Source organism: Dermacentor variabilis, chromosome 1 (assembly GCF_050947875.1).
Source record: "Dermacentor variabilis isolate Ectoservices chromosome 1, ASM5094787v1, whole genome shotgun sequence".
NCBI classification, from domain to species: domain Eukaryota; kingdom Metazoa; phylum Arthropoda; class Arachnida; order Ixodida; family Ixodidae; genus Dermacentor; species Dermacentor variabilis.
In genome coordinates, this window is record NC_134568.1 from 96,435,640 (window position 1) to 96,462,427 (window position 26,788).

The 26,788-nt window shown below is 45.5% G+C and overlaps 1 protein-coding gene across 1 annotated transcript in view; it reads right to left on the reverse strand.

Annotated features, from left to right (window-relative positions):
* Positions 1-4,041: 4,041 nt before the first annotated feature.
* LOC142581270 (putative RNA-binding protein 18) overlaps positions 4,042-26,788 on the reverse strand; it is a 72,027-nt gene continuing 49,280 nt past the window's right edge. Inside the window, exon 5 of the mRNA XM_075691199.1 lies at positions 4,042-4,972. Coding sequence (XP_075547314.1) covers positions 4,789-4,972 — 184 coding nt within the window. The 3' untranslated portion in view covers positions 4,042-4,788. The remainder of the gene's footprint in view (positions 4,973-26,788) is intronic.

A 26,788-nucleotide genomic window follows, 5' to 3' on the forward strand; every position in this document is an offset into this window, starting at 1 on the left:
CCCTTCAGGAGTGGATCAAACAACTTCAAACTGACCTAAAAACTGCAACTCAACACATCACTGCAACAACAAAGATGCCCAATGTGGACCTCCATTTGCTCCATCTCTGGGAGGCCCGCAGAGGCCTGACCAGGCGGTGGCAGCAGCAAAAACATAATCGGAAACTTTGTCTGCGTATCGCCCGCCTAACTACAGAGGCAGATGACTATGCGAACGCCCTTACTAACAACAATTGGCATCGCCTTTGCGATCGCCTCAGCGGCACGCTAAGAACACCTCGGACCTGGTCGCTACTCCATGCATTATTAAACCCAGTGCAAACTAAAATACACGCTAGCAACAGAGTCTGCACTATCCTCCACAAATCAGGTCTCTATGACTATACTTCACCCTCTACAGCAACCCTACATTGCTACAGGCACCCGCCCCACCTACAGAGAATACCCACAGATAGACGCCACCCCCCTAGACGCTGATATTACAGAAGCGGAGGTTAGGGTGGCCTTGCAGGGCACACCCCTGCACCGCACCCGGGGCTGATGGGATTTAGTACACACTCCTACGTAACCTAGATGATCGGGCCATTCAGGACTTAACTGCATTCTACAAGGACCACTGGAAAAATGGCACGGTTCCACAGGAATGACGCCATGCGGACATCATACTAATTCCTAAGCAAGGCAAACCACTGTCCCTCCAGAATCTCCGACTTATATCCTTAACTTTGTGTGCAGGTAAACTCTTCGAGTGCGTTGTACTTTCCCGGCTACAAACCTTTCTCGATGACAGCCAATTCTTTCCGGATACGTGCTTCGGCTACCGCCCTAACCTCTCTACGCAGGACATTTTGCTGCAGCTTAAGGAGTTTAAGGAGGACATTGTGGATGGCGCCACTGCGGCACAGGCCAGAGCTATTCTGGCCATGGACCTCAAGGGGGCCTTCGACAATGTCTCCCACGACCTAATTATCGACAATCTGGCTTCTTCACAATGTGGCAGATGCACCTACAACTACATAAGAGCTTTCCTTTCGGACCGCACATCCACTATTGGCATAGGAGAGCTCCGGTCGGACGTCATCACACTCACAGGTACAGGAACGCCACAGGGCTCGATCCTATCGCCCACCCTCTTCAACGTGGCCATGGCTAAGCTGCCCCCCTCACTGGACCAGATACTCACCATCCGGCACGCTCTCTACACTGAAGAAGTTACGATCTGGGCAACGCAGGGATCCGACGGGGCCATCCAGGATGCTCTCCAGGAAGCTTTGCGTGTGGTGCAAAACTATGCAGCCACGGGAGGCCTTGCCTGTGCAGCCGAAAAGTCCGAATTGCTCCTTGTGCACAGGCGGCGGCGCAGAACCGACGAATCCCCTAATATGTCCCCGTTTTTACACGGCAGCCCCATCCTTCAGGTAGCTAGACTCCGTGTCTTGGGCCTCCACATCCAGTCTGATGGCAAAGCCTCGCACACTACGCACCTTTTGGGTCAGCAGATAGCACAAGTCACGCATATGATAAACCTCATTACTAATCGCAGACGTGGCCTTCGCAAGAAAGATGTCCTCCACGTAGTACAGGCTCTGATAATCAGCCGGCTCACCTATATCACCTACCCTATCATAATCTCACCCTCATTCAGACTCGGAAGATGGACGCCTATCTACGAAGGGCAGAGAAAGTGGCTCTTGGGCTGCCTCCACATGCTTCCACACAATGGCTTCTTCAGCTTGGTATCCACAACACTGTAGACGAGCTTGTCGAGGCTCATCGCAACGGTTAGCCCCAACGACTCAGGCGCAGCCGTCAGGGCTGCACTATACTCTCTCACCTTGGCTACCCTGTCCCTGAGACACCCACACACATCCAACAATATCGCCTTGCTCCTGCTCTACGCGCTAGCATAGAAGTTGCTTCGATTCCCCGCAATATGCATCCTGAGCGACACGCTGGCCGTAGACGCGCCCGAACTCAGGCCCTGGCACCCATTTTTTGAGACGGCACCACAATGACACCGGTTTTGTACACTGACGCTGCCCGCTACCCAGGGAGGCGGGCCATGTGTTTAGCTGTAACAGACAACACAAATGCGCTTAGGGTGCGTGCCACAGTTCTCACAATGTACAGCTGCTCAGCAGAGGAAGGAGCTATCGCCCTGGCCATTGTCCACGCCTCGACCCTTCCCACACATGACACCCCCATCACCATAGTGACGAACTTGCAGGGTGCCTGCTGGGCCTTCGCGCAAGAAGTTGACTGCACACACATCGAATTCTTTCCTCTGTTCCCCCTCCTGCGTTACGCAGGGTGCGTATGATCCGGACCCCTCGACACGCCTCCCTCCATGGTAATGAACACGTTAATGCGGTAGCCCGAGGTCTGACTGGTCGGGCACCATCAGAAGAGCTGTCTAACCCAGACGACGCACCGCCAGAGCCCCTACACTACACAGAGACACTCGAGTACTACCGACAAAGCCGCCATAACTATCCCCTTCCTCATCCTTTGCTTAATAGGGCAGATGCCGCTGTCTGGCGGCAAATGCAGACCAATTCCTTTCCTTGTCTTGCTAGATATCTTTCTTCCCACCCTATACCCTTCTTATTGTCCCCACTGTGGGGCCAAACCCACAGTGTACCACTCCACATGGGAATGCCCTAACCCTTCGGGTGTTCCCCCTATACCCAACCCTACCAATTCCTCTTGGGAGTCTGCGCTGCTCAGCACAAGCCAGCAGGAACAGCAACGGCTGATCCAGCGGGCTTGCGAAGTGACGCATGGCAATGGAGCCCTGGACTGAGGGCCCCACTCATCGAGGAAAATTTCCTACTTGTTTTGCCAAATAGATGCTTATTCTCTCTCTCTCTCTGATTAGCAAACGACTAAAAGAGACGATGAGCGCTCGCCGCCATCTTTGCGAGGTCTTGACGGATTGTAATGCGGGCGCTTGAAGACTTAACTCGCTCAGCCAACTGGCTACGGTCATCTTCGGATTTTCTTACTTCTAGCGTTATCTCCTTAGGTTCTAACGCATTGTTCCGCATTGCGAGGCAGTGTGATACGAGTGGCGGTGAACCATTTGAAGCTTTTGTGTGTTTGTGTCTCGTGAAGGCTTCCCAGCAGTGAGCAACTGGGAACGAAGTGCAAAGTGTCAATTCATTGATGAATTCAGTGGTAGTGAATGGTAACACCAAAGGTAAGGCAAGTTAAACAGCGGCTAAAGCAATGGTAAAGCCAAGTGCAAGCCGTTGATTTAATGACTTCAATGAGAAACAAATATGCTAGGTTTTATGTGCCAAAACCACGATATGATTATGAGGAATGCCGTAATGGGGGACTCTGGATTAATTTTGGCCACCTGGAATTCTTTAACTTGCTCCCAATGCATGGCACATGGGTCCTCTTACATTTTGCCCACATCGAAATGTGGCCGCCATGGCCAGGATTCAATCCTGCGCCCTTGCACTTAGCAGCGCAATACCAAAGCCACTACGCCACCACGGCAGGTACTTCAGAGAGAACTTTTGACAGCTACATGCTGTCTGTGTGATGGCAAAGTATTATTACGTGTAACTCAGGATGTTAGGCGTAACATATTTGAAAGCACAGGTGTCAAACCAATTTTCAAGTGCTTGTTGATGTTCCCCAGCACATAAAATATTACTCATTTCTTATAACATACTTAAGTTGATGTTAAAGACTATGTAGCGGCCAGTTTTTAACCTCTTCAGGCACCAATTAATTCTGCAAGTTAAAAATTTAGTTAACTACGTTTTTTGCATCTTCAGAATCATGAAAAGCAAATGGATTAAGAGTTTTAAATTCTTCATTGAGATCTGTTGTTTATGGAATGTGGACTCCATGTGAGAACTCTTAAAAGGAATGCCAGACATGAGAACAAACTATGTTATGTCTTGGCATACTAGGAATGCACCTACCCGACCACTTGAAAAAACATGTCCGATATAAAACAATGTGAAAAGCAAAAGTAGTGAACCTGCTACACAATGTACTGATACTAAGGGCAAACACTCAGTCATCTTCTTTACAACTTCTTTTACTAAAACACTTTACATATATTACTCAAATTTGCAGCGTAGCTCCAATCACGTGTTTTTGAGATGTATGCAAGACATTGTAAGTAACATTATTTTGAACAACAGCGTTTACTTTTGACGCACTATCATGGCATGCCAAATTGTGCACGCTGCACCTAAAGAGGATAACTTCATTACAGTGCAACACTGCACACGTTCCCATGACATGCTTCAGATGGTAGTAGATGAAAAGCTAAGCACTACACAACATGATAATTTGTGCTGTCAGTTGTCTGGTGAAATGCTGACTCTATTCTCTGGGCAATCAAAACTAGAAATAATCACTGCAATTAAAACCAGAATTATGCAATTCAGCAATGTGGCTAAGTGTAACAGAAACACGTAGAAGCTTCAGGAAATGGGTACACAAGAAGACCCCCCCCCCCCCATGTTGGGACTTCTAATCCAACTTTTGGCAACAAGATATACATCTTTTTAATACAGCTACTTTTAGTGTATCTTTATTGTGCCAGCTTCCTCAAGTCACAATGCAAAGCGAGTCCAGGGGCACAAGAGCACATATTCAGGGAGATTTTTACAGGTCACGCTGTAAAAAGCAACGAATAGAGGGTCTTTGATTTTGTACAATCAAACGCTGAAAAATGATTTGAAGATGGAAGTTTTGGGTGAGGTGACAAGATTCATGTTGCAGTTCTACTGTACTATACACGCAGCACAGTGGTGTAATGTCATCTTGACATCTTCTGGGGCCGCCTGTACGTTCTTGGCTGGTACTGGATCACGGGCTGCCTCACTGCTGCAAGGCGTGATGGGGCAGGGGGTGTAGCCAGCAAGCACTGACCTAGGTCTTTCTCTTTGTCCCTTTCCATGGCTCGCAGCTTGGCTTCAATTGCGTGAATCTGGCTGTTTACACTGCATGAAAACATGCGACATTTAAATGCAAGCAAAGCAGGATTCCGTAGCAAAAACAACCTGCATAGTGCAGGAAGCTCTAGTTTGGGCAATGTCAGTCATATTTCAACTAAATTGGGGTTATTTTATATGCACCACGCAATACTTTGTATTAAATGCAGTCGTGTAGGCCGAAAAACCGGCAGTTTGCAAATACCTAAGCAGTCCCATTACAATAGGCACACAGCACAACAGTAACAGAACACTGTAATGATCTTTAGTGATGTGTCAATTAGGCATAACAAGCTTAAACAAAGTCTGTTACAAAATCGCAGTACTCAGAAATGATACTTTGCAACACTTTATTACTTGCAGAGATCTAAAATTGCTACTCTGAGACATGGGTAATGTGAAAGAACTATGCAAAAATTTTGCAATGTAGCCGCAGCTCTAAGTCAATGCTAGGACCTACTAAAACTGGTACTAACATGCTATACCAACTGGACTAAAGACATTTTGAGTGTCAAAATTTTGTAAGGCCGTACCAGGTGAAAATTATTTTCGGGAGAACAGACATCAAAAGTCATCATGGCCATGGCAGAAAGTTCAATTTCGTCACAACAGTTGGATCACACAGAAGCGTACAGTGCTGACATGACTGATTGCACTGTGACATTTGTTCATTAACAATTTCACTGTAAACTTTGTAATTTAGTTTAGGACTCATATCTCAATTGTAGAAGTGAAACTAAGCAATAATGAAATCATATCCATTTAGTAGAAATTCAGTGCTCAGCATCAGTTTCAATATGACTGCAGATTCTATGGAGAAATGAACTTATGTTCCAATTAACATTTATCAGCACTTTGGAAGAATGCAGTGCTGATAAGCGTTAACTATAACATCACTGCCTCTTGCAACGGACTTTGAGGATAAATTTGCAGAAGTTGCCTCAGCCCCACAAGAGCACCGTCATCATCCATTAAAAATAAACTTGTGAGGGCCATTTGAGACAGCAAACAGTCAATCTCAGATAAGTCCCTTGTACTGGGACTGCCTGCTATACCTGGCATTTGGTTTGTTATCAATGCTCAACACATGTGAAAACTTATTACTGGAGAGATGTGCCATTATGAAGATGCTGACTTGGATGCTCTGTGTTCAGTATTTGGTTGGATGTTCCTTGGACCAATAAACCCTTGCTGCATTTCTCTTTGAATGCTTGTGTCCCTAGGTTAAGAACTTCTTGTGAATCAACAGAAAATTTCGCCTGAGGTTTTGAGACTTGGAATGCATAGGAAGTTAAGATCAGCCCAAGGCATTTTGTGAGGAGACAGAAGCTGCTGTCAATGAATTTGAACATAATAAAGATGCAGAATGGTCATTGCAAAGCTGCACTTCGCTTGAAGGAAACCAAGGCCAACTTGTTTCATAATAATGCTCAAGGTCTCCGAAATAATTTCTGGCGTGCCTAATGGCCCATTCACAGCAGTAAATTTATGTTTAGCAATGTCTTGGGACAGAAAAAGTCATAGTTGTGCCAATCAGACCAAGACTGATTTTCATCGCCAGAAGAAAGGCAATGCTTGCCACAAGTTAATCATAATGTGCGATTACAAGAGAATGGAGAGGCTAGGGGTGGTTATGTTCACAGTATAAGAAGGGTGCTCTGATGAGCAAGGGTGGTGCGTCTAAGAAATGTTCAATTACGTTAAATTATGTTGGTGGCTTGTCACTCTGCCGCTTTTGCTAAACGTCCCAACAAAACCAACGAAGCGGCAGGTCACCAAGATGAGTGCTACTCCCTGGAGGTACCTAGGCCCAAACAATGTAACGTTCCTTTCCTTCGACCGCTTGCTAACCTTACGTGAAGCCTCCTTACAGCGAAGGACTGATGGAGGAAGCAAGCGTACTCTGAAAGCTCCCTTCACCTGTCTTCACGTAAGGAACGGTTGCCGCATGCCTGGGTTCGACAGGATCTCTTAAAAGCTTTATGCGAACGCCATTATTCAGTAAAAAGATGTATCGGAGCTTAATTTTTAATTTGAAGTGCTAATATAGAGATGCATGCACACTTCCTTCTAGTTTTGTTTACTAAACGTAAAAGAGTACCGTATTATAGTGCAAAACTTGATGTGCTCCAGCAACACTGGCACTGCCGGCGTCGTGCAACACCTAGCAATGCCACGGAGCGCTACTCATGCCGAACGTGCGACTGAAACGAACATGCCTGGCAAGACGTGGCATGCTCGCACTTATCCGCAGGCGGGGGACAGTGCGCATGCGCAAGCAAACATCACATGGCTAAGCAGTGAGGTGAAGCGCTCGTTCAGGGCCAGGAGCGGCGCAAGGATGCATGAAGGCAGCTTTGGAGCTACCTTAAGCTGAGGAAGCACCAAGGAAGCTTTTACTGAGGGCCCCTCAGTAAGGAAGCTTTCGGAGACACATAAGGTGGCCTCACAGCAATGAAGGCTTCCTTACTGAGGTAAGGAAGATTTCATTTGTTTAGCCCCTAACAATTATTTGGCCACTGTAGGAGCTCGTTCTTTTGTTCACCGTGCATCCAGTTAGCCATTTCGCAAATGGAGCAGTCATAGCTGGTCCCATTGTTGTTTGCAAGTATATTTGTTGGTATTTTGTGCATTGGTACCGTGCTTCACGCGAAGAGAAGCCTACAGGACAAGTGTACTACTATGCAGTACATGGACGTTATGTGCATTAAAATAACTGTGGATTAAGCATGTCTGCATTTCCCATGTTGGCACCAGCCATATCGGGCTTTCACCATGAGTACGGAGAATTTTTTTCTCTGTGCTGTTTGTGTTGGAAAAAATTAATGTGATCATTTCACCCTGTTGCAGAAATCATTTGCCAGCAAATAGGAATGCAATTTAGCCTGCACTGTTGTTTGTGCAGGTATGGTGCAATGAAACTTGTGAGAACAAACATCTTGCTCTACAGAGTAAATGGTTGAGACTGGCAGTAAAGCCATGCACATCCTGTAGCTGCAAGCACTATCAACACGGTGTTGTTGGCTGGCACGCTGTCATTGTAGCTACAGTGTGAGTGTCTGCGATGCTAAAGTGGCACGGAGGCAAATGAGACGTGAGTGCTATTCAGGATTTTTATGGAAGCTTGTTACCGTATTTGCCCACGTAATATAACGTCTGCATCTGTTGTTTGTGCAGTGTATTTCATTCTTTTTTTTTTATAGAGACATACAAACAGTCTTGCATAATCACAAATTTGGAGCAAACCTGCTAGAAGTGGCTTGGTGAGTTACAGCGAGTCTCATGAGAGTTTGCGGGCGGCAACGACAATTTCATTGTGCGCTACGAGAGATCAGGCCTGAACGCACCCATTTTGTCACTGACAATCGCGTGGCTCCTCATGCAATAGCAAGTTTCTCGACATGAACGCGCCATAGGAGTACCACCAGTAGTTCCCCTACACTTCCCCTAGGGAGGGTGTACACAGCCCCTTGCATTTCTGAATACACTCCCTTACCTCGTAGTAATGATTTTTTTTTCTATGCAACAGGGAATTTTATTTGACAGTGTCGGAAGAAAGGTATGTACGCAAAGGGACACACTGTCCGTAGTTGACCTGTGATGGAAGAAACCACAACTTCTATGAAGAAGAAAGTATGGCAAATACGACGATCACCTGGGCTTCAAAGTGTCAGGGCCAGGGCACAAGCATGGGAAGCGTGCAGCAAGACGGGAGCAATTTGAATGCGGAGTAGAACATCTTCCAATGACTGAAAGGGGACTTGACATCTACAGCATTCCTATGTTTGCTTCTCGTTGTTACCTACTTTGATCGTCGCTATATGTTTCCCTAGTTGCAGATGTCGTAGGTCATCTTTTGATGCTATGGATCACAAAAGTGACCGTTGAGTGCTCTTATCCATCCAGCCCTCAGCCAGGTTTCATCGTCAGAAAGAAGCCGCCTTCCCCCTAACCCCATGAATGAGCTGCTGAGCATCACCATTGAAGGCTTGGAACTGCCAGATGCCCAAGATGCCATTGACAATGACCAACGTGTTTTTTATCGATTTTATTGAAAAACTTGTGGGAAACTTTGGTGGATTTAATCGTTCGAAATGTGGTTGAGAAATCTGTAGATATATATGTGGTGGTTTAGTCTTTTTATTAGTACGAAGTACATAGATGTCTTGGTTTATAATTCTTCTACTAGTTCAGTTATTGCATGAATGGTCGTGGGATGTGCAAAGTATGTGCTTGTACGTATTCAACCAATTTTTGTGTGTAGCAGCCATTAGTTATTTAGATGTGTCCATGTCATGCAAATTGTCATGGCTGATATCAAAGCTCCAATATACACCTTCCACATGTGCGTATGTGTGTTGAGCATGGATTTGACTTCCCCTGTTATGATCAGCTTGCAGGGGTGCAGGGGTACTGCTTTGCAAACCTATCTTAGCCCGCTGCAGTTGTTTCGATCGACCCGCGGGGGTGGCGTTCTTCAGAGAACCGGAGACGCCGTCAACACTAACCGACCATGCACTTCCTTTGGAGAACTGGAGACCACAGCAAAGTTAATCCACCATGCGCCTCCTTCGGAGAGTCGGAGACGGCAGCAGGTAAAGCCATGTTTGGCGAACCATGTATTGTTGGTTGATTCGCCACCACCTTCATGGTCTATTTGCAGCAAGAGAGCTTCTCGGAAAAGGGTGTTTTGCAGTGCCTTTTTCCTCGGGCCCCAGGATTTGTCACAGTCTGCTGACACTCGTGGCGGCTACCGGAGAAGTCAGCTCTAGAATTAAGAGGCGCCGGCTGGGGTCAAGCGTGACAACCTGGCTACAAGGACCCGCTCAACTCGCTGGGCTCTGGGAATACAAAGTGTGTATGTGAGTGTGCGAGCCCTCCCCCTCAAAGGCGGGTCGACTACACCCCAATGACTGTGGACGGTCCGATTGGATGAAGGTTGGACAGCAGTTTTCCCTTCCCTAGGGATCTGGGGAGGACAGAGGCTTTTTAAGCAGAAGTTTGTCGGCTGCTGTGCAGGGTACTTGGAGCTTTGTGCTCGTGTGCTGTGTGCTGTGCGCTTCGTGCTCCTTTTTGCTGTCACGCTAGGCTGTTGAAATGTATCTAGTTTTTAATGTAAATATGTAAATAAATCTTGTACTCCTAGTTCTCGATGAGAGCAAGTTCTTCCCTACAACCACGTCCCAAGTGTGGACGAGTGGCATGGGTCAGCTACCACATAGTTCATGCCCGACTACAAACCTTACAACTGCATGCCAGCGGTGAGATCGTCCTACAACTCTAATACCCCATGTTTACGTAGAGGACACATTTTATGTAGTGCAATTATTCTTCAGTTTTGTCTGTGTATTAATACGATTTTATTCCTTCTGTACAGTGGATTGTTTGCAATCTTTGCCATGAGGATTGGAGCTATAAATGGTGCTAGTGCTACGTGAAACATCAACAACAAATAAAATATGGCTACCACCCCTATATTTTCAATTCCTGAGAAAACCCCTCCATACCACTTAGACATAGTATATCTCATACATCAGCATGTTATTTAAAAGAGCTACAAGTGGTTTAACATTGGCTTCTCTAATGTTAAACCACTTGTTAAAGCGAGTGTACCTGTATAATCTTTTAGAAAGGTGAGCCAACAGAGGGCATGGTGGTAGAAACTGCTGTGAATGGTCAGTCAAATAAATAAGGGCAGCAAAATTTTGAAACTGCCCATACAAGAGCAAGGCACTCATGTTCTGTAATTAAGTAATTTCGCTCCGATGCGGACAGCAACCTGCTTGCATAAGCGATGATGCGGTTCACTCCACATTGACAATGGACCAACAAAGCGTCTATTCCATAACCACTGGCAGTGTGCTTAACTTGGAGAAAGCCGTGGCTTGTGCAGGGCCCCAGGCAAAAAGGGCGTCTTGTTTAAGAAGGTATGCGGGCAGTTTTGCAATCACTACAAAATTATTCACAAACCAGTGCAGAGCATCACAAAGCTGTGAATATCTCTGGTGTACTTGGGCACAGGGAAGTCTATCACGGCTAAAACTTCCTCTGGGTCAGGTTGTATGCAGGCAGCGTCCACAATATGGCCAAGGATCGTAATGTGGCGACGGCCAAAACGGCACTTCGATGAATTCAGCTAAAGTCAGGCACGGCAGAACACGTCAAAAATCACCGAAAGGCATTCGAGATGCGTATCAAATGCAGGCAAAAACATGATTACGTCATCTAAATAACACACTCATGTGCACCACTTGAACCCATGAAGCAGAGTCTGTCATTCGCTCGAATGTGGCTGGGACATTACACAGACCAAAAGGCGTGACCTTGAACTGGTAAAACCCATCTGGTAAAGCCCATCGGGAGTTACAAACGCCGTTTTCTCTCGGTCCATAAGGTCCACAGCAATCTGCCAATATCCAGATCGAAGGTCGATAGAAGATAAACAAGCAGCGCCATACAGACAATCAAGGTCATTATCAACTTGCAGTAACAGGTAAGAGTCTTGCTTTTTAATGTTGTAGAGGTGGCGATAGTCTACACAAAAGCACTGCGATCTATCATTCTTTTTATCTAAAACCGGGGACACCCAGGGACTGTAGGATGGCTTGATAATGTACTTCGCAAGCACCTCGTTGACTTCCTGCTGGATGACGCTTAGCTCAGACAGAGACACTCGATAGGGGTGTCAGTGCTTAGACGCACTGCGTTCCCAGAAAAACTACAAGGTCAGCTACCCCCCCATTCCGTCCTTCTCATTAGCTCTATTATAATCACTGTCTAAAGCTGTATAAAGGATAATGACACCACCGAGAGCCGTCAAGGTCGCCTGCTTTGTGTGAATCTCGGTGCCATAGTGCGACTGAACATTCTTAACAGCCACCCGGGAATGCGAGTGTTCGGACAACAAGAGACAAGCATATGAGACGAGAGCATCATACGACACTCGGAACCTATTGGTAAGCGCTGAAAGAACTTTTCCCTTTTTATTTTTGCGCACAAGTGCTAAGCGCTGTTCTAATTTAGCAAAAATGTATTGTGTACCTAGGCACGCTCAAGTCCGCATGCATGCGTAAGACGCAGGAAACAAGAGGCTAGGGCAACCGAGAATTGACACTATGTCATGCAACCTATACCGATCAGCAAAAACCTGCAAAGGGCGAACAAATTATTGGATCTCTTATGCATGAAGGGCCCTCTGGGCCGTACTTGGCGGTGACAAGGTAGCCTAGCTGCTTGCGGCATTATCTTACTGAGCTATGTCTTATCCTCGGTGGCGGTAGTCGGAAGTTCAAATCTGCCCCCTATTTCGCTGTCTTTTCTTTTTTTCTTTGTTTTAACGATGGTGTATCTGCGTATGACACCCTCCAGTGCACTACATCTGCAGGCTTGGAGTGGCGCCTGACACCAGCGAAAGATGCCGAGAGCGAGTGGGGCTACACTAATCAAGGTACAACCAAATTAGGAAGGCCCACTAAGCTTGAAAAAAGACACTCCCTCACCAGAACAGGAATTGGCCTCCCTGGTGCAGTATTCGGCCACAACCTCCCTAATGAAATAATCTCTGCAAGGAAATGGCCCTCAGTCCCCAGTGTCTGTGGAGCACCTGACCAAGGCGGCGGTCAGACTTGCAACGCAGCAGAGGGTGCCAAGAATATCTGGGTCCGCACAGGCCGCCAAAGGAAACTGACCCTTGCAGCGTTTAACACCCGAACCCTCTCGAGTGAGGCAAGCTTAGCACGACTCTTCGAAGAACTATCCGACATTGAATGAATGAATGAATGAATGAATGAATGAATGAATGAATGAATGAATGAATGAATGTGTGTGGTTTAGTGGCGCATGGGCCAGATATGGCCAAAGAGCGCCAAGACAGTGTTAGTGATTTCGCAGTGGAATGATGAGTTCTGTGAAGAAGATCTGACTTGGCTGTAAAGTGGCCTAAAAATAGTCGCTGTAAAGTGCGTAAAATCTACGTGCTATAAAATTATGATGATGACTAATGATGAATACTATGAACATTAAAATTCATCGTAGAAGAATGATGCAAAAAAGAAAATATATAAGGTGGTAAAATTACTTGGAGCACTGCTGCCTCGCCAGAGCCCTTGAAACACAAGGGCCTAGAGGCATGTGCTATACGAAAGGGCTATCACAGCGGCATCCTCTGAAGAGAGGACCTGCTACGAAAGTGTGGGGCTAACAACATGCAAGACAACATCGTTCAGAAAACTTAGGACTGCGTTGGTGTCAAATAAAGGTTCTGGGCTGAGTAGCATTACGGGATGTAGGGGGATATGCTGCCAGTATGCTAGAGAAAAATGTTTCCTTCTCTCAGATTCGGCTGCCCGACACTCCAGGAGGACATGGAGGACGGTCAGCCTCTTCCCGCATCTACCACAGGTTGGAGGATCATTTTCAGTGAGTAAAAAGTTATGCATGCCAAATGTGTGTCCTATTCTGAGGCGACAGAATAGGACATCTGTTCGCCGTGATTTTGTTACAGAGGGCCAAGAACCTAACTGTGGCTTTATCACGTGCAGTTTGTTATTTACTTCGGCGTCCCATATACGTTGCCAGTGGTTTCACAGTTTCCTTCTTAAGAAGGCTTCAGGTCTGTGACAGGGACCGAAGCAGTAGGATTAACTGCATGCAATGAAATTGATGTGGTCATCTGGTCCACTAGAATGTTACCCTGGATGCCCCTACGGCCAGGCACCCAGCATATAATCACATGCTGGTTAGATACATATGCTTTACATAAGACGGAATAGAGTTCAATTATAACAAGATTTTTGTGCTTACAGAACGATATCAAAGACTTCACAACACTTAGGTAGTCCGTATATATAACTGATTTTTTGAGTTTTGATTTCCTTATATGCCTCACGGTCGACAATATTGCGTAGGCCTCAGCCGTAAAGATACTAGTTTCCGGATGCAGTACATCGGATTCTGTGAAGGATGGACCGACGGCTGCATAGGACACCCCGTCGTGTGACTTCGATGCGCCTGTGTAGAACTCCGTGCAGGAGTGTTTGTGCTGGAGTTCCCGGAAATGCATTTGGATTTCAATCTCTGGAGCATGCTTTGTAACTTGAGTGAAAGATATAACGCATTGTATAAGCTGCCACTCCCAAGGAGGTTGGCTGGATGCATTAGGCGAAGCTTGAAGAGTGGGACATGCATTTCTTCACTAACCTCCCTCACACGCAGCGAGAAAGGTTGTCTTACGGAGGGACGATTGCAAAAGAGTGCAGCATATGTCATATCATTAACGGTACTAAAACAGGGATGTTGAGGATTAGAGTGCACTTTCAGAAAATATGTTTGGCTGATGTATGTTCTCTGCAGATGAAGTGACCACTCATTTGATTTTGATTCTACATATAAACTTTCGATGGGACTTGTTCTGAAAGCGCCCGTGGCTAAGCGGATTCCTAGATGGTGGACCGGATCCAGCACCTTTAGCGCGCTCGGGGCGGCAGAATGATAGATCACGGCACCATAATCTAATCGTGACCGAATCAGGCTTTTATAGAGTTTTATTAAACACTTCCTGTCACTACCCTATGTAGTCTGGGATAGAAGTTTCATTATGTTCATTGTTTTTAGACATTTTTCTTTAAGATGTTTATTTAATGTGGGGGACAGAAAGTGAGTCTGCAGTCAAGTATAAAACCTAGAAATTTGTTCTCTTTGTTTACAGGTATTTGTTGTCCACCCAGTTCTAAGCAAGGATCTGGGATCAGTCCTCTCTTTCTTGCAAAAAGAACACAAGAGCTTTCGTTAGGATTGATCTTAAATCCATTCTTGTCTGCCCACATTGAGACTTTGTTCAGGTCATGCTGTACCTGTCTCTCGCACACTGCGAGGTAACAGGATTTGAAAGCTATTTGTATGTCGTCCACGTAGACAGAATAAAAGATTGCCGGTGGTAACGAAGCGCGAAGCGTGTTCATCTTCACGACGAAGAGTGTGCAGCTGAGCACGCCTCCTTGGGGTACACCCGTTTCTTGTGTGAAAGGACGCGAAAATACATTACAGACTTTTACCCGGAAGGTACAACTGGACAGATAGCTTTCTATAAGGTTTAGCATATTACCATGGATGCCTTCTGACAAGTCTCTTAAGATTCCGTAACGCCATGCTGTATCGTACGCCTTCTCCATATCGAGGAATATGGATAAGAAAAACTGTTTTTGTACAAATGCGTCCCAGATATTTGCTTCTACACGTACAAGATGGTCAGTTGTGGAGCGCCCTTCTCTGAAGCCGCACTGATAGGGATCAAGGATTTTGCTCAGTTCAAGGAAATGAATGAGCCACCGATTAATCATTTTTTCAAATACCCTATAAAGGCAACTTGTCAGGGCTATCGGGCAGTAACTTGCCACTGAGGAAGGATCTTTGCCTTGTTTCAAAACCGGGATCACAATGGCTTCTTTCCATGCAGTCGGAAGGTATCCTGCAGCCCAAATGGTGTTGAAAATTGTGACTAGTGTAACTTGGGTGTCTTTGTCTCAGTTTTTGATCATTTCATACATGATTCTGTCAGATCCCAGTGCAGAGCTCTTACATGTGCTCAAGGCAGCTCTCAACTCGGCAATACTAAAAGGACAGTTGTATGGTTTATTCTGTCGACATTTTCTTATGAGTGGCTTACATTCTTCTATTTGTTTATATTTCAGAAAGGATTGCGAGTAATGGTTGGCACTTGACATGCTCTCAAAGTGCTCCTCAAGTGAGTCCGCCTGATCTTGTAGGGTATCGCCTTGTGTGTTTACCAAAGGGAGTGAATATGCTTGTCGCCCTCTTAAACCTATTAACCATGTTCCAGGCCTTGGCCTCATCAGTAAACGAGTTGATACGTGATAGAAACTTCTGCCAACTTTCTCTTCTGGCCTATCGGCGGGTTCTCCTGCCTTGGGATTTTACTTTTTTAAGGTTGCTAAGATTCTCCGCAGTGGGAGAAGCGCGTAGCAACCCCCCCGCCCTGTTCTGTTTTTTTATGAGCGATCCTACAATCGTCGTTCCACCCCGGGACACGCCGTTTGCACGCCAAGCCATTTACTTCTGATATGCATTTAGATGTGACATCTATTATGAAGGCTGCAAAGAACTCCACTGCAGCATCAATTCCTAACAAAGACATGTCAGCCCATGAGATACTAGTAAGAGATCGAAATTTCTCCCAATCAGCTGTCTCAATCTTCCACCTAGGAGCGTGTGGTTGATATTTCTCTTCTTTAGGTGATCTTAGCAGTACAGGGAAGTGGTCGCTGCCGTAAGGGTTGTCAGTAACCTCCCATTCAAGTTCAGGCAGTACAGACGGGGAGACTATGCTAAGATGTATTGAAGAATAGGTTCTGTTTGCAAGAGAATAATATGTGTGTTCCTTCTTATTTAACAGGCACGCACCAGAAGAAAAAAGGAACCGTTCAACAAGACGTCCTTGTGCATATATACGAGGGTCGCCCCACAGGTAGCTATGTGCATTGAAATCGCCAAGAACAACATAGGGTTCTGGCAATTCATCTATGAAGGACTGAAATTCATGTTTGCTTAGTTTGTAATGTGGGGGTATATAAAGCGAGCAAATAGTGATAAGTTTGTTTAGCAGAACAACTCGAACCGCCACTGCCTCAAGCGCCATTCGTAGCTGTAAACGTTGACACGCTATGCTTTCTTGAATTACAATTGCAACACCGCCCAATGATGCGACAGCATCATTGCGATTTTTGCGAAAAGTAACATACTGTCTAAGAAAGTTTGTGTATTCTGATTTTAAGTGTGTTTCCTGTAAACACAGCACTTTTGGATTGTGCTTATGGTTGAGTTCTTGCACATCAAGATTCCTAAGAAGACCTCAGACATTTTATTGAATGATTTTTGTATTCATATTTAAAGAAAATTGGTGCTGTGTTTACGGAAACGGAATGGATGCCTTAGATTACAGAGCTCTTTCGACGCCCTGTAATAGGGGTTTTGCCCTTTCTGAAGCATTCGAGCGAGTCTTGGCGCTCCTTAGGCATTTGGTGCGCGTTGAGGACAGGTGTAGTGTCTATTGAATCCCGTGAGACGCCGGACAAGCGCTCTTGCGAGTGAGAGGTTTTCCGAGAGAGTCCTGCCCCGGAAGGCAAGACCCCTCCACCCACCAGCCCGGAGGTCGATGGGGCTCCCTGAGGGATTTGGCTGCGCTGGCCGTCGCCAGCGCTGGAAGGGGCCTCGAGGGTTGCACCTTCAGGGTCGATGGCCCCGTCTGCTCGGTTGGCGGAGCAGCGCTAGCTGCAACCACTGCGGGGGCAGCTGGCATAGCTGCCGACTCACTGCTTATGGGTCGGACAGCCGCGGAGGCCGTTGTGACGCTGCCCCCTGACGCGCCACATCGGCAATGGTTTTCTTGGGCAGGTACGATACCCGCCTGCGTGCCTCCTTGAAACTTATATTTTCCTTTACTTTAACTGTTACAATTTCCTTTTCCGCAGAGCTGCCACGACCGCGAGTACGCGGCGTGCTCCCCATCACAGTTTACACAGTGGACAGCATTCTCACAAGCTTCAGATGTGTGTTCATGGGCACTGCATTTCGCACATGTTTGGCGGCCTTGGCAGCTCTGCGAACTGTGGCTGAAGCGCTGGCATTTGAAACATCGGAGTGGATTGGGCCCGTACGGCCTGACACGGAGCTTGATGTACCCGGCCTCAATTGACTCGGACAGGACACTTGAACCAAAGGTGATTATTAGGTGCTTGGTTTGGATCTCTTTACCATTTCGCCTCATCTTTATTCTTCTGACATTGATAACATTTTGCTCACTGAAGCCCTCCAGGAGTTCCGCTTCAGTCAGCTCAAGCAAATCATCATCAGACACAACACCACGGGTGATGTTCATTGTACGGTGCGGCGTTACTGTTATGTGAGTCTCCCCAAATGACACTAGTTTCTGTAGATTCTCATATTGTTTCAGATCGCGGAGCTCCAAGAGGAGGCCACCGCTTGCCATCCTCGACACCTTGCAACCTGGACCAAAAACATCAGTTAAGGACTTTGAGACAAGGAATGGTGAAATGGTTCGGACTGCTTTGTTTGGCTTTTCAGAGTGAATAATGTGGAAGCGGGGGAAATACTGGATTTGGTGTCCAAAAAAACATGAAGACATCTTCGGTGCACCCTCGTTTCTGAGGGCGATCAACAAGGGAGGGGAAAGAAGTTTCCATGAGAATATGTATACATTCGGCAACAGCACCGACCGCCCACCAGGGAGCCCAACGAGGGGACGCGGCAGAGCTTGCATACAAGTCTGCATGACCCCAGTCGTACGCCATCACTATAACCGAATATGGTGTACCCGAGGTTGGATAGCCACACAGGGTTAACCCTTGCCACCAAGGAGAAAGGAAGTAAACAGAAGAGAGAAGGAGACAGGAAACAACTAAAAGTGGAAGGGAAAGACGAAGGTTTCAGGAGAGAGAGACGGGAAAAGGCGACTGCCGATTTCCCCCAGGTGGGTCAGTCCGGGGGTGCCGTCTATGTGAAGCAGGGGCCAAAGGGGTGTGTTGCCTCCGCCGGGGGGCCTTAAAGGTCTAAATACCCAGCATCGGCTCAACCCCAAGGATACCCCTTTCCCCAGACATGGCTAAGCCGCGCACGGCTACACGCGGGAGGGTCCAACCCCCGTGTGCTCGGGTACGTGGTGTCTCAACACACCAAACGCCTGCTGACGCAGACACCCCTGTGGGGATATATCAGACATTGGTTGGGATATTATCGGCCTTAGTGAGACTACAAGACCTGGTGAGGCTTACACATTGCTCAATAACAGCCATGTACTCTGCTATAGAGGTCTCCCGGATAAGAAGCAATGTGGGGTAGGATTCCTAATCCATTAAGACATAGCGGGCAACATTGACGAATTCTACAGCATCAATGAGAGGGTAGCAGTAGTCGTAATCAAACTCAATAAAAGGTATAGATTAAAGATAGTACAAACCTATGCTCCAATTACGTCCAGTCATGACGATGAGGAAGTAGATCAGTTTTATGAAGATGTTGAATTAGTGATGAGAAAAGTGCAAACGCAGTATACAGTAGTAATGGGGGACTTCAATGCAAAAGTGGGAAAAAAGCAGGCGGGCGAACAGGCAATTGGCCACTACGGTGTCGATTCTAGAAATGCTAGAGGTGAGATCCTGGTAGAATTCGCAGAAAGGAAGAAGCTGAGAATAATGAACACTTTTTTTCAGGAAATGTAGCAACAGAAAATGGACCTGGAAAAGCCCTAATGGTGAAACAAGAAATGAAATTGATTTCATACTTTCTGCCGATCCCTGCATAGTACGAATGTTCAAGTAATAGGTAGCGTAAAATATAGTGATCATAGGTTAGTGATGGCCAGGATCCACCTCAATTTAAACAGAAAAAGAGTAAAATTAATCAAGAAAGAACAGGTCAACTTAGACGCAGTAAGGGTAAAAGCAGACAAATTTATGCTGGTACTTGCAAACAAATATGCAGCCTTAGAACAGAGAGATGATGATGATGACATAGAGGTAATGAATGAAACCATAATGAGGCTAGCTTCAGAGGCAGCGATCGAAGTGGGAGGCAAGACACCAAGGCAACCAGCAGGGAAGCTCTCCCAAGTAACAAAGGACCTAATAAAGAAACGACAAAGAATGAAAGTGTCCAATTCAAGAGATAAGATAGAATTCGCGGAACTGTCAAAACTGATCAACAAAGCGAAAATAAGTGATGTTAGAAATTATAACGTGAGAAAGACTGAAGAAGCAGTAAATAATGGATGCAGGCTGAAATCAGTGAGAAGAAAACTTGGCAGAGGTCAAACCGAGATGCATGCACTGAAAGATAAGCAGGGTAATATCATTAGCAATCTGAAAGATATAGTAAAGGCAGTGGAAGAATTCTATACTGACCTTTACAATACGCAGACGACTCAGGAGCGCTCTATTCAAAACAATAGTGAACAGTATACAGAAACTCCTCTTATATCTAGAGATGAGGTCAGAAAGGCCTTGCAAGGCATGAAATGGAGAAAAGCGGCAGGAGAGGATGGAATCACAGTCGATCTAATCAAAGATGGAGGAGACATAATGCTAGGAAAACTGGCGGCTCTCTATACGAAGTGTCTATCGACTACAAGGGTCCCGGAACTGGAAGAATGCCAACATTATACTAATCCACAAAAAGGGTGACGTTAAAGAACTGAAATATTATAGGCCCATCAGCTTACTCTCAGTATGATATAAAATATTTACCAAAATAATCTCCAATAGAATAAGGACAACACTGGAATTTAGTCAACCAAGGGAGCAGGCTGGCTTCAGGAAACGTTACTCTACAATGTATCACATCCATGTCATTAATCAGGCTATCGAGAAATCTGCAGAGTACAATAAACCTCTCTATATGGCTTTTATAGATTACGAAAAAGCATTTGATTCAGTAGAGATACCAGCAGTCATAGAGGCATTGTGTAATCAAGGAGTACAGACCGCTTACGTAAATACCCTAGAAAATATCTACAGATTCTACAGCCCCCTTAATTCTACACAAGAAAAGTAGGAAGATACCTATAAAGAAAGGAGTCAGACAAGGAGACACAATCGCTCCAATGCTATTCACTGCGTGCTTAGAAGAAGTATTCAAGCTATTAAACTGGGAAGGCATAGGAGTAAAGATCGATGGTGAATACCTCAACAACCTTTGGTTTGCTGATGACATTGTTCTATTCAGCAACAATGCAGACGAGTTACAACAAATGATTCAGGACCTTAGCAGGGAAAGTGTAAGAGTGGGACTGAGGATTAATATGCAGAGGACAAAGATAATGATAAATAACCTAGCAAGGGAACAAGATTTCAAGATGGCAGGTCAGCCTCTAGAGTCTGTCGAGGAGTACGTTTACCCAGGTCAACTAATCACAGGGAACCCGGACCATGAGAAGGAAATTCACAGAAGAATAAAAATGGGTTGGATCGCATACGACAGACATTGTGAGCTCCTGAATGGGAGCTCACCGTTATCATTGAAAAGGAAAGTATACAATCAGTGCCTTTTACCAGTGCTAACATACAGCGAAGAGACTTGGAGGCTGACAAAGAAGCTTGAGAACAAGTTAAGGACCGCGCAAAGAGCGATGGAACGAAGAATGCTAGGCATAACATTAAGAGACAGAAAGAGAGCAGTTTGGATCAGAGAGCAAACGGGCATAGACAATATTCTAATAGACATTAAGAGAAAAAAATGGCGCTGGGAAGGTCATGTAATGCGCAGACTAGATAACCGTTGGACCATTAGGGTAACAGAATGGGTACCAAGAGAAGGGAAGCGCAGTAGAGGATGGCAGAAGACTAGATGGAGTGACGAAATTAGGAAATTTTCTGGTGCTATTTGGAGTCGGCTGGCACAGGACAGGGGTAATTGGAGATCGCAGGGAGAGGCCTTCGTCCTGCAGTGGACATGAATAGGCTGATGATGATGATGAAGTGAGTAGAAGACAGGAAAGAATGAAAGTGAGAGCGAAGGATAAAGATTTAAGAGGGAGACAGGAAAAAGTGACTGCCGATTTCCCCAAGGTGGGTCAGTCCAGGAGTGCCGTCTATGTGAAGCAGAGGTCAAAGAGGTGTGTTGCCTCCGCCGGGGGGGGGGGGGGGGGGAGGGGGCCTTAGAGGTCCGAACACCAGTCATCGGCTCAACCCCCAGGATCCCCCTTTCCCGAGACATGGCTAAGCTGTGCACACGGCTACACGCAGGAGGGTCCAACCCTCACGTGCTTGGGTAAGTTGTGTCGCAACACACCAAACACCTGCTGACGCAGACACCCCACAAGGGTGTGAATGTTCGCTTGATGCACATTCGCTTGGAGTTTCTGCCACCAAACAACACGTCCTTGCTGCAACCCCTAGACCAGGGCATTATAAAGAGTGAGAAAGCAGAATTTAGTAAGCGTTTTGTGCAGCGGCTGATTATGAACCTCTGCCTAAAGCAGCCGACTGCAATCAATATTCATCAGGCAGTGGAAATGCTCACAGGAGCTTGGTGGCACTTGAAGGTGTCTACCATTAGCAACTGCTCGTGAAAAGCAGGGCTTGTCAAAGCACCTGTGCAGGTTGAAGATGACCTGGAGGTGGCCGACAACAACCCAGGAGACCTGTGGATCGAGGTTGTGGTACTGCTGCCTGCTGTCTCTTCCTTCGACGACTACATGGAGAGCGACAGCACAGCACTAACAGCAGCGGACCTGACAACCTAAGAGATTGTGAACTGCATTCGTGACGTCTCCAGTGACGATGACGACCCAAAGGAAGACGGCTGTGGGTCACCAACACAGAAGATGAGATCCTGTCGAACATTGATGTTTTAGTGCACATGAACATCCACACTTTCATTGCTCAGTGCGATGACGTACCCGATGAGGTATTGCCCAAAGTGAAAGATGTAGACACATTCCTAATCGGTTAACGTGCTGCACGCGCCAGAAGAAAATCACTGATTTCTTCAAATAAAGCAGCTTCGAAATGAGTGAAACATGTTTATTTGAGAGTATGCTTGTCTGCACATGCTACTGTCTACTGCCAAGGTAAGTCATTTTCCTTCTTAGGTTTGTCCACTGGCTTATAACCGCAAGTTTTCCATTACAACAATATTTCAAAATAACGAACAATTTTCGGCAGTCCCAAGTGAGTTGTTATATCGAGATTTGACTGTACTATGACTATAGGGGCAGTATTCTACGTCATTCATTTTCAGGAATACAATAATTTTTGTGAGATATTGCATAACTAGCACTGGATGAATTGGCGTCTACGGGTGACAATGTCCCTGCCGCTGCACTAAAACCGCATGCTTTGCACAGTGCTATTGATGCTGTGACATATAGGTATCAAAGCGTCTGGTACTTTTCACGCGAACAAACTCTCATGAATGTTATTGCATCACAGAAAGTAAACGACGAATAATACATCCCCAGGACTCTGACCATTTAATTTCCATGGAACTCATCTTTGGAAAGGCTGGTGTTTTGCCTGTGAAAAGAATCACACTTTCTTGGCTGGAACATATGGGTAGTTCTATTTCGTGCTAAAATATCCAATTTTCTTGGAAGCTGCTCAAATCGTATGCAGGACAGTTGCAATTTACTTATCAGACAGTTCAAGCATAGCTCTTCACTGGCTAAAAGGAAACTTTTACGAGGGACTTCAATGGCAAGAAGAGAGCAACACATTTAAAGCTGCCATGACAAAGATCAATGAAGACACTATCCCTACAGTGAAAACTCTGTGGATTGCTTGAAGCATGGAACTTCATTATGCTACTTTCATTGAGACTGACAATGGTGGGTGGCATGGGCTGTTGTGGCTCTCAACCAATGCAGATGATTGGCCAACTGTGAATGTGTATGTTTCATGTTCTCAACATATCATTGTAACAGAAGAAATGAAAGGAGACACTATTTTGCAAGTGAGAACTACCATGTCCATCTTGGACTTCACTCATCATAGTCTTCTAGTTTTGGATATAACTGCATAGGTTTCTCCCGAACTATAATAACTGCCAAAGAGCTTTCAATGCAAGCTGAATCCCATGTGAATGCTGATGAAATTCAGAAAGCATTTTATTGGGAGAGAGCAGTTAATGAGAATGGCTACACTGATAAGCTTTTACAACTTCGTCAGAAGCATACTGTGAGCTCGTCACAGAGTTTGCAGAAGCAGAGTCCCTTCTTAGATCGTAATGTGTAACTACAAGTAGGGATTGCCTACATTTACTTGAGCAAAACAAAGATGTAAAGCCTCTGCTCATATTGCCTTGCCACCATCATTTCACTTGGATTATCATACACAATGACCACTGAAGAAACATTGTGGGATTTCAAAACACATTCACTATGTCACAACAACGGTGGTATTTGAGACACACTAACTGAGCACAAGAAAAGTACTGGAAATTCAAGCGGCCGACAGCAAAGAAGTTGGAAACAAATGTGATGTTTACCTAACGATGAGTTCTAAGCCAGGCAATGCTTACAATGCACTTTTTATCTACAACTCCAAATGGTTCAGTATGGTGGTAGACTCTGCTTACATTCTTGTTCTTTTTCACATTCCTAGGAATCACAGTACAACTAGGTATTCTCTTAGTAACACAGTGACAATGCCAAAACTTTATGCCTCTGGAAACTACTCAGGCATGTAAGGCTTACGGTTGAGAAGCTACTTACACATCTCCACGAAGTGGAAAGTACAGTAAATTCTTGCCCATTGGCACCATCATTCTACTTCTCCAGAAAAATAAATAGTGCTCTAATTTGCACAGGAAAGAGACTTAGTACCCCACCATCTTTTGTGAACAATGACAATGGACCAAATTCACCAAAGGGAGCAGCGAGATTATGTTGGAACTAAAACACAGCAAATGCTGCATCACTCCTGGAGCCCACTGGAGGAAAGATAACATGCTGTCACCTAAATCTGGCCACACTTCTGAAAACTGGATTTAGAGCATTACTACTGGAGACAGTGCTTGTTTATGAAGAAAATATTCCAGGCAAGTTGCTTACTCGGTTCACCTCACAGCGAGCAATGCAGCTCCTTTACTATCTCGAGTTCTCGTCCTAAGTCTATCACTTCTGAAGCTGGGAGATATTTTTTGTCATGATCTCGTCACATTTCAATCTAGTGGGCAGAAAGAAGGTTAAAATGAATTCGGCAGAACCCATCTCACGACAACTGTCGACGGTCATGCCTTTATCATTGAATAAACTATAGAAACACAACAAATTGCCACCATTGAAATGTGCTATGTACAAGGCGTGTAAAGCAAATGGACTCCTCTTTCCGACTGCATTAGCCCTTTAGACCCAAAATGAATTCCTGTAAAACGTACCAAATTCCCCAAATTTCTTAATGTAGTTGTAACATTTTCTATGCCATTATGATTCTAAAATCATGTTACTTGATTGGTTTCTGGTTAGAATTAACACACTAAAAAGAGAGAGAGAGAGAGAAGAAAAAGCTGCTCTTTAGGCTTTCCCTCAAGACATACAATGCATTCCATACAATGGGATACAACGTACTGAAATATGCCGTATTTATCTGAACCGACAACATGCCGTAAAATAGCAAAGTGCGCAGATATGCTTCATACACGCACAAACAAGATTTCATCAATTTAGTAATCCAATTTTGTGTGGTCTCAAAGCATGGTGTTGCACAAAGTCCAACTTGGCAGTCCTCACATCATGTCCTTGTTTCTTTGCATCGATTCTTTTCTTCATCCTTCGAATGGGCACGAAAGCACACAAGTCACCTCCATGTTGACTCCTGCTTTTTTAGTGTTGATGGGACTTTTAGGGGAAAGTGGAGGCCATTAAGCCTTGTCATAGGGGAGTGGGATCTGCGACCTGGTCTTGTTCGGGTGTCAGTGTGAACGTAAGATCTTATCTTACTCCGCATCTTACTCCACAAGTAATATGTGGAGAAGAAGGCTCAATGTTCCTTCTGACTTATTGAAGGCAAAAATAGGCCTTATTATAGGCAAAAGGCATTAAAGATAGCCACGCTAAGAAAATGGTAAAAGAGTGTCTTGTAGTAAACTTTGTACCATTTGCACAGTGATAGATAGTACGACAAAATTTGGTCCGACTGGTTGACACCATCCATTGTGCTGTTTAGGCTAGAGCAATCGTAGGCTTCGAAACTTGTTCATTCTTTCCGTTGATGACATCTTCCATTGTGGGCAAATGAATTCTGCTTAGAAAAGTGACAAGCTTCTTGTCTGTCTATTGCAGGGTGAGACATTTCCCGTACTAGAAAGCAGCAATCCCACCTTTTTTCAATCTGATGTTTTTTGAATGCAGGCATGTCCTTTCTTCTGGGATGAACTGTTTCATAAACATCAGTTTTCCGCTTGAGAAGCATATCAGCTAGCTCTGGGGAGTTGTAGCAATTGTCATCTGTCAAGGACCTTTGTAAAGAAAGGGCTGCACAAGGTCCATCACAACCATAGTACCCATTCCTTCCTTGCTGGCCACATCTACTATGCCTTTGTCGGTGCAGACTGTCAAATTGCAGACGTAGCTAGTGGAGGATTCTTACAATAAGACTTTCACGCCAAAACTCTCTTGTTTTAGTGGCAGATACTGCTTCCATACTAATCTTCCCTTAAAAAGCAAGAGGCTCTCGTCAACAGATACATCTTGCTCAGGCACATAGGCTGCAAGGAAGGCCTCGTTCAGCTTTGACATCACGGGCCACAGCTTCCACAGCCTGAGGTTAGGTAGGTATCTTTGCCCATGATTTTCATGTTGAAGTGAAGCCAGCACCTCAATGCCTGGAAGCGGTTCCTGCTCATGGCTTTTCAGAACAGAGGTGCCGCCGAGACTTTTGTTGACCAGTTCATCTCAATTTGTGGTTCGCCAACAATACCCTGCAATATTATGAGTACAAGGTATACCATCATCTCATGACGTCTACCAGTTTCTATGTAGAACCCCGAGCAGCAAAATATGGGGCCAAATAACAGTTTGCCTCGGTCACAATAAGGTCAATAATGTCCCAGTAAAAAAAACAACGCCTGGAACCAGCCGAGAATTTTTCTCGTCAGTGGGCTGGGGCAAAATCCCAGGCACTGAACAAAAGAGAAACTGTGGAGGCGTAGGCGGTGGTTTCTGTGTGTTCATGTGCTGCGACTCATGTGCACTACCCACCACATCATCGTCACTGTAGCCGTCGCTCTTGCCGCCATCTGAAGCCGTCTCGTACTCGCAAAAAAAAGGCAGAGTCGGAAACAAATTCGAAGTCTTCA